An 8996-nucleotide genomic window follows, 5' to 3' on the forward strand; every position below is an offset into this window, starting at 1 on the left:
GACACGACGTGAGCGCTGGGCTCTTCGGTAAAGACATGTTTACTGAGTGTTTAAAAGATGAACACTGAAGTTGGCTCCCTGCTTCCTCCCCAACTGGACAAGGCGCTGTTTCAAAGTTGGTCTTTGATTTTCATCACTTTTACTATTGAGTGAATGTGTACGGTTTTCTTTTTACTTATCTTGCTTTGGTTTCATGGATTTTTCCTAAAACCGTGGCTTGATTTCTTCAGTGTGTAGGGGGGAATTCTCAGTAAATACCGTTCCCAGGCTTGCTTGGGCCTCATTCCGCTCCTCCCTGGCCCCCGTTGTGTGTGTGTTAGAACTCCTCACCATGTCCCACGTGGCGTCGTTCCCTTCCCTGTCTTCCGTGCCTTTCCTGGCTTGATACTCCTCTGACTTACCCCCAGCTCGAGCACCAGCGCCTTCACCATGCATCTGCTGGTGGAATCGTTGGCCTCCTGCTTCATTTCATTAATTTTATTTTCACGTCATGCTAGGATTTCCACTCGATTATTCTTAATGCACTCCAGTTCTTCTGTGAAATTCTCTTATATTTTTCTGAAACGTTTTCCGTTTACCTATTTTCAAGTGTGTGTCTTTTAACTCCAATGCGTATACAGCTGTAGCTGTTCTTCTTTCTCTTTTTTTCCCTTTGTTTTCATTTCTTTGTTCTGGTACCTGTTACTAGCATGCCAGGTCAGTTCTTTAAATTAAATATTTGAATTGTGTCTGAAAATTATAGATAAATAGGTAGTTGGGTGAATGGATGGATGATGGATGGATGAATGGATGGATGGACGATAAATGATTAGATGGGTGGACACATGGATGTTTAGATAGGTAGGTAGATGGTTGGATGGATGATAGATGGGTGGATGGGTGGATGGATGGATGGATGATAGATAAATAGATGGGGTGGATGGATGGTTAGTCAGGTGGATAGATGGATGGTAGATAGGTGCGTCAATGGATGGATGGATGATAGATGGGTGGATGGATGGATGATCTATGGATGGATGGATGATAGATGATTAGACGGATGCAGGGGTGAATGGTTAGGTAGGTGGATAGATGGATGGTAGATAGATAGGTGCGTGGCTGGATGGATGGGCGGATGGATAGATGACTGAAGGATGGATGGATGCTAGATGATCAGGTGTGTGGATAGATGGGTGGATGGTTAGGTAGGTAGGTGGGTGGATGGATGGTTGGATGGATGGATCGATCTATAATAGAGGCAGGCTTTGGAGGGTGATACTTACTTCCAGAGGAAGATTTTCTCTGGGGCAGACTACTGAGATCAGGGCGGGGGTGGGGGGGAGGCTCATCTGTTTCTGGCCCTGGTATCCCTACAATGTAGCCTTCAGGGGCCTCACCTTGAATCTTAGGTAAGTGCCTTGGGCTCCCCGGTTGTTTTTCGGCCCCACCATGAAACTGCCCAAATCCCTGCTTATTCTGTGGCTTCTCAGCCACTTCCGTCTCGGTTCCAGGAGTTTGGCTCTGTTCTCTGAGCTAAGGAGTCAGAAACGCCTGCAGGGGAGGCTGTGCTCAGAATGGTTCTTCACTTCCCTCAAGTCCTGGCTGCCTGCATAGCTCAGCCTCAGTTTTTATCTCTGCAGATCATCAGTGGGATTTCCACAGCCCTGACCACGGGCTTAGGTCCAGCCTCTAATCCACGTGCTGCCAAATGGGTCTGTGGCCGGGATGTGTGACTCACCTTAATGCTGCCCCTTTCCTGGAAATGAGTAATATGAATGATGTGGAATTTTTAAAAACTTCATCATGCTTTTATCCACCCTCCCTTGTTCTAAAGCAGAAACCAAAATAACCTGTATTTCTTACAATGTTATTTTATTGACCCTGGTAGATTTGCCCAGTTCTTAAAGCTAAGTATTTTTGTTTTTTTAAAAAAGGCAAGATTTAAAAAATACCCAGAAATAATGACGATGCTGGGCCTCAAGCAAATGGGCATTTTGTCAGGGAAATGTACAAAATTCGGTGGAGCGTGTGGACTTGGTGTTAAACAGCTGGTTTTCATGGTGCTTGACCGCACGCCCTGAGTGACGGGCTGAACCAGGGTCTGTGCCCCTTTCGGGGGCAAGGACACCAGCCAGCAGGGCCATGTTGGAGGTGGGACGTTTACTGGAAAGCTCGTGGTCCAGGGTGTGGGCCGAGCTACCCGCTGGGGACAGATGGAGCTTAAGCGCCCACCCAGCCACAGCCCCTGGGCTTGCTCTTTCTGGAAAGTGGGTCTTTTCTGTGGAGCGTCTCCTGCTGGTGTGCAGAGAGAAGGCTTGGCCCTTTCTAAAGTGAGAGCTGGCCTGCAGGATGGGCAGGTCCATCCGTAAGTACACAGGCCTTCAGGGGGTGACACTGTGTGTGCTCCACGCCCTTGTCCTTGCAGACGAGCTTGCAAGATGCTCCTCAGCTCACCTGGCGAGCTGGAGCCAGGTGCGAGCCCTGTGTTCCGCGTCCTGCGTTTGGGGAGCGTGCCGGGCAAGAGTGACCCGCCCGTGGTGGAATCCAGCCCCTCGCCTGTGGCACGCATCTCCAGGAGTGACCCCGTTCCTTCCAGGACAGAGACCAGGCCTGTAAGCGGATCTCTGTTCTGCTTTCTCTGCCGCAGATACTCGAGGCTGCGCTGAGATCCTGCATCGCACGGTGGGGATGTCCGAGAGCCCCGTGGGGCCCAAACCCGCGACGCTCCGGACCGACATGCCGGCGGCACCTGCCTTTCAGCGGGCGTTCACGTCCTCCTGCACCATCTCCAGCAGCAGCCCCGGCCAGCAGCGGGACAGGTAGGGAGACGGGCCCTTGAACGCAGCAGCGCAGGCTGCTCCCGAAGACCCTGACCGCGGACCCCGGGAGGGGAGGGCGGGGCGCTCCACCTGCAGCTGACGCCCGGCTGCTCTTGATTCAGAAATGTAATCACAGGTACAAACTCCGGAGACTGTGCCCACCACCCCCCCAGTGTTGACAGGCTGAGCACTCAGGGACCGCACTGGCAGGTGGAGTCTGGGGCCAGTTAAGGACCGGGTGTCTGTGACCACGTGCTCTGAGCTGAGGCTGGATCAGGGATGTGGGGGGCTGGCCGGGGCTTAGTCTCCCTTGGCGGCCAGGCCAGGCCAACTCCAGACTGGGCGGAGGGGCAGGCAGGACGGTGGTGGTCCTGGAGACGTGGAGGTTGCGCTGGTGTTCGGGAAAGTGCGGGGACACCCCTCGGGGGGATTGGGAGAGCAGAAAGGGGGGATGCAGGCACCGAGCCGCTGCATGGGCCCAGCGTAGGAACGGCTCCTGAGCGGCTCCCTTGGGCAAGGACACGGCGTCCCAGTTCACTCTCCGCATCCTGCCTCCTGACTCTTTACAAGGGGTGGGGCTCAGCTGAGAACGTCCCACACAGAGCACAAAGTGTTTGTTAGTGAGGTGTGTGTGATGTGGTAGCTTGGCGGCTGACTTTCTGGGTTTCTAACCCTACGGGACTTTCTGATACCCTTGATCTGGGAAATCCCGGTTTTGGATATGGTAACTTCTCGTGATCTTTTTTTTTTAAACAACCTGTATTTTATCTTTTAAGTAGGCTCCACGCCCAGCGTGGAGCCCAGTGCAAGGCTTGAACTCAGAACCCTGAGTCAAGACCTGAGCTGAGATCAAGCCCCGGCTGCTTAACCTACTGAGTCCCCCAGGCGCCCCAACGTCTCCTGTTCTTACTGGGATCCCATAATCAGCTGGTTTTCCAGCGAGCACTTAGTGGAAACTGAGTCGGGCCCCCATGTTAGCTCTCGGGGGAGGAGGACGAAGAAAGCGGGGGACACGGTCTGTGCCCAGGGAACGACGCTCTGCCGGTATACGGTGAACCGTGTGGTTGACCTCGGAGGGAGGGACATGGGGACGTGGGCGGTGAGCTGGACACAGGCGGTGGTTGAGTTTTGTCTGGAGCGGAAGGGGCTTTGCTGGGTGAAGAGCGAGGAAGGATATCACCGGAGCACTGGGGGACCCTTGCCGATCTCGGGGCATCTTCTAGGGCCGGGCGTTCTCACTGCTGTGTCCTTCCCACAGCCCTTCGTCTGCTGAGCTCCCGTGGGTGGAGAGCAGCCCCAAAGCCACGCTGGCTCTGCTGGGGAGCAGCCGGCCGGCAGGAAGCCTCCTTGGCTCCGGAGAGTTTCCCAGCCCCAGCCCCGACGGCCCCGGGCGGCCCCACCTCCCGCCCACGGAGCTCCAGGCCTCTTTCCACAACCACGAGCTGTCCCTGGCGGAGCCCCCTGAAGCTCTGGGCCCCCCGAGTGGCCAGGCTTTCCTGAGTTTCGGCACGGCCCCCGTGGGAAGCGGCCTTCCCCCCGGGGAGGACCCGGGCGCCTTGCTGGCTCATTCCCACGGAGCACCCCAGGCCCCTGGCACCCCGCGGACAACAGCAGTGGCCGACAACGGCTTCCTGTCCCACGGCTTTCTCATGACGCCTGGCCATGGCGGCCACCACAGCCCGGTCCTGCTGGGCCAGGGCCTGACCCTGCCCGGGCAGCCGCCCCTTCCTGAGAAGAAGCGAGCCTCAGAGGGGGACCGGTCTTTGGGTTCGGCCTCCCCGTCCTCGAGCGGCTTCTCCAGCCCGCACAGCGGGAGCACCATGAGCATCCCGTTCCCAAACGTCCTCCCGGACTTCCCCAAGCCTTTGGAGGCTGCAGCGCCCTCCCCAGGTAGGTGCGTGTCGGCGGTGGTGGGTGCCCCCACGTGCGTTCACTCAGCAGAGGGGGCACCCTGGGATTCCCGGGCGGCGCCTTGAGAGCGAAGCCCAGAGCCTTCCATCGGGGTCTTCCCCTCGTGTCCTCCGTTCCCCTCTGCTCTCCACTCACCCACGTTGGCTTCTGTTTCTCCCGCCACTTGCAGTCCTCGTTCTTCAAAAATAACCTTTCTTTTCTCAATTCAGCGAATTTATTCAATTTAATGCAGTATTTCAAACATGTACGAATAAGATCCTCACACGATTCAGCCACACCGCGCTGCTCTGTCTGTGGAGAGCAGCCTGGCGTCGGCCGCGTGTCGCGCCCCATCTGTGCTGTGTGGGTCGAGAAGCACCTGCTCCCTGTCGCGCCCCCCAGCCGGTTCCCACGGAGTTAGAGAGAGCGCTCTTCCCCGAGACACACCGTCCTCGCCCTGGGTTGGACTTTGAGCACTGGGTTCTGTGCGAGGTGAGAGGTTGCAATAAAATGTCCAGGGTGACTGTTTTTACATTCTCTTCTACAGATAATCCGGGTGATAAGCATGTGTCTGTGAACTTTGTCCAAGACACATCCAAATTCTGGTACAAGGCGGATATCTCCAGAGAGCAAGGTGCGTGGGCAGGACGGGAGCCCGGGGTGGGGACGTCTGAGGGTCACGGCCTCGGGATGAAGGGTTAGGGCAAGGCTTGCACTTTGTTATACACCCCTGTGGAAGATGCAACAGATTGTCCCGGGAAGATGCTCCCCGTCGCCATCCAGGCTCTGAGCTGCAGGGGCCGACGGTCAGGAGGAAGGACAGCGGTCTCTCCAGCACCCTGGTATCTGTGCACCTGCATTTGTCCACGGCGGACAGACACAGGCTTACCGAGGGGCCGTGTGTTGGACGTAACCGTGTGCCTCGCACACGTGCTATGCAGTGTCTGCGTGCCCGGGGCGGCCAGCAGACATCTGACCTCAGTAGTGTGTTTGAGCAGCTAATGCCACTTCTTCCCGGAGGACGAATAGAAGACAGGTCCAGGAGGGAGGCGGCCCCGCGAGGCAGCCCTGGGGGCGAGCAGCTGTCGTCCTGCAGATTCGTGGGGTCGCTGCGACATGCTGGTCCTCCCCGGAGGTGCTCCCAGAGGAAACCCGGGGACTGCTAGCGGGCGTGGGGCTGGGCCGGGGACAGCGTGCCTTGGATCCGGGAGGAGGGATGCACGGCGTGGCCCCCCGTGCAGCCCGCACGGCTGACAGCTTCGGGTAGAAAGTCATCCGGTGTCGTCCTGAGGCTTACTTCCCAACCTGGCTGGAAAGAAAGAGTTAAGTGGCTGGCAAACAGCACTGTTCAGCTTTCTCTTTGGAATTTTTCTATTCAATTAAGTAGCTCATAAAAATGGTAAGAATGCGCCTTTCTTCCCCTGAGCTCAAGGAACCTATTGTCATGTTTCGTGGGGGGAGCCCGCGGCCCGGAGAGACCTCCGATTCCCTGAATTGGGCTTTGTGGTCATGCTGCTCAGCTCGGGTCCGGGCTGTGCGTGGCCGAGTGCCCTGTTCTTGTCCCCTCCCTGCCCACGGCACGGGATGGAGGCTGTGAGCCCAGCACCCAGCACCTCGTCCAGCTGGGGGGAACTGAGAAGGGCCTGTGACATGTTCTAGAAAATTCTGTGCAGACCACGTACTCCACTCGTGCAGCATCTGGCCCGGGATGGCGGGCTGGGCGGGGGCTGCCGGACTGGGGCTCCACTTCTGAGGCAGATGGCGCGCGCCAGGCGGTCCCTGCAGGACAGATGTGGCGGATCCAACCTCGCCGGGTTCTGGAGGGTTCGCTGTGGGAGGCACCTGATGAGCACACGAGGGGTGGTGGGCTCTGGAGACACCAGCTGAGGGAGCCGTGGGGACGTGGCCACTGACTCCACCGGCCTCACGGGAACATGAGGCCCCCGCGGGGCAGGGCCTCGTCCTGTGGGATGGGTCCCCCTCATTCTGTTTCAGAACAGGGTCTGACATTAACCCCAATCTCCCCTCCCGGGGGGGCAACCCCGGCTTCCGCTCCGTCTGCGGCCATGACGCTGGGGCACTTCTGTCCCACCCCCCACCCCCCCAGCGAAATAAGATCACGACGTTAAAAGGGGAAACCAAAAGCGCTGGTGAGGTATGTCACGACTGAAAACATGCAATTCTATCAGAGGTCTTTTCCCTACGGCCACAGAATAATGCACGGTCAGCCCCCCGATGCAGACACCTGCCGCCAACGGGCCTGCTGGTGCCCGCGTGCGCCCGCCTCCCCACCAGCCCCCACGCCCGTGTGGATGGCCCTCGGGGTCAAGCGCAGGCCCTCGCAGGCCTGCGCCAAACCCCCCCCCTTCCAGAGAGCTGTGCCTTCCCCACCTGGCAGACCCCGCTTGGAGAATGGAGGGCAGGAATTTTATTTGTAAAACCATTATTAGCTAAATACCCCCCAGCCTCAGGTAGGGAAGATGGGAGGGCAGGTCGGCCAGGCCCAGCCATCAGCCCTGACTGGGTAGGGCACTCACAGCCCCATCCAGGCTGGATGCAGTCGGCCACGGAGCCACGGGACGGAGGGCCACTTACGGCCACATTTTTGCCATCCCCTGGGGTGAGCTGTGGGATTTGCATTAAACATTCAGTAACTTTTTAGGTCCATCCTTTCAATCTTTCCCTCTGCTTGGTTGGAAGCGCACACTCTAAAATGTCTAAGTACAATGCTGCGCTGGGAGGGGGCACCAGGCGGGGCCACAGCAGGGCCCGGAGAGAGCCTCACGCCTCGCCTCCTGCCCCGCCACGCTGTGCGTACTGGGACCTGGCCGGGCACTTGGGCTGGTGGGTGGGTCCGGTTCCTGGGCGGTCAGCTGAGGGTCCTCCCCTGTCCCTCACGGGTGCTGTGGGGCAAGCAGGAGCCCTGTGTGCCTTCTGGGGTGGGGGGGCTCCTTTGCAGTCAGGCCCCCCTTGAAAATGATGCATCGTCACAGAGACCCCCACCCCACCCCCAAGGGACCTGGGCCTGCTCCCTCCGACCCAGTTTGCAAAAGCACCGCAGGCAGGCCGTGTGGACCCCGGCAAACGTGTGTGTCTCTGCTTCCCTCCCCAGCCATCGCCATGCTGAAGGACAAGGAGCCTGGCTCATTCATTGTCAGGGATAGTCACTCCTTCCGAGGGGCCTACGGCCTGGCCATGAAGGTGGCCACTCCTCCCCCTTCCGTCCTGCAGCTCAACAAGAAAGGTAGGGACCCGGGAGCGGATCGGGAGCACTCACCCACCTACGGTGTCTGTGCAAACATGGCTTTGAGTTTCTTCGGAGTCTGTCTTTTTCCAGCGTGGTCCACTCAGGACTGTCCTTGTGCAAGCAACATCGTTAATGATTTGTGAAGTTTATGTCTTTATTGCTGTGAATGAGTGATGCATTCCCTTGTTCGGCGGCCAGGAGGGTAGAAACGGGCCTCACCGAGGCACCCGGCCCCCTTTCTGCCCCAGGAACCGTAATCAATTCCTGTGATTTCTCACCGACTGTCTCTCCAGCATCTGTACACAGACACTTTCCTTTTTCCTCACGTGAGAGGCCGTGCCCTGCGCACACCATTCTCGCACCTGCGCTCCGGAGAGCACTTTGCTGGATTAAGAGTGATGCTGGGGTCAGCCTGGAGTCACAAGAGGAGCCCCGGGGGTGGGGGACCAAGCTGTCCTTGTCCCCAGTGTCCTGTGCCCGATGAACCGTGCACAGCTGTATTCAGATCTTCTACTTACTCTTCTGTGAACTTTCCGTCTTGGACACAACCACGTGCAGAGAGGGTGTCGATGGCTCCGTGCATGGTAAATGTTCCCATGAAGCAAACACAGGCGTGCCCGTAGCCCAGGAGACAACCTTGGCAGGAGCCCCCTGCGTGCCCCTCCTGCGTGTCACACTCCGTCATCCCACGATCTTTCGGGTATTCCAGCGACCCCTAGATTGGGCTCCGTGAGGCCCTTGGGGCTGGCCCTGTGTCCTTCCGATGTCCTACTGTCTGTCCTTTCCCTGCCCGCCATTTCTCTAAGAATCCCCACTTCTGTGTGCTGGGGGGCGGTCTCTGGGAACCTGAACGTGTGAGTGCTGGGTGTGTTGGAGTGTCCGAGGGTGACTGCTTCTCTCTGGTGTCCAGAGCGAGGAACTGGATCACTCTTAAAAGGTTGGTGAGTTGGCTCAGATAGCAGCTCCAGCGCGGAGTCACGGAGTCCATCACGGGGCCTTTCCCACCCTCTCCTGGTGACAAGCCCCGTCCCCAGCTGCACCCGCCCCTTCCTCCGTGTCCT

General features: G+C 58.0%; 1 protein-coding gene across 1 annotated transcript in view; it reads left to right on the forward strand.

Annotated features, from left to right (window-relative positions):
- Positions 1 to 8996, forward strand: part of TNS3 (tensin 3) — a 416462-nt gene that overhangs the window by 154327 nt on the left and 253139 nt on the right. The window contains exons 21-24 of the mRNA XM_081799720.1: positions 2627 to 2798; positions 4057 to 4688; positions 5236 to 5322; positions 7801 to 7932. Of these exons, the coding sequence (XP_081655846.1) occupies positions 2627 to 2798; positions 4057 to 4688; positions 5236 to 5322; positions 7801 to 7932 (1023 nt within the window). The remainder of the gene's footprint in view (positions 1 to 2626; positions 2799 to 4056; positions 4689 to 5235; positions 5323 to 7800; positions 7933 to 8996) is intronic.

Source organism: Leptonychotes weddellii, chromosome 12 (assembly GCF_054177405.1).
Source record: "Leptonychotes weddellii isolate Sample4059 chromosome 12, ASM5417740v2, whole genome shotgun sequence".
NCBI classification, from domain to species: Eukaryota; Metazoa; Chordata; class Mammalia; order Carnivora; family Phocidae; genus Leptonychotes; species Leptonychotes weddellii.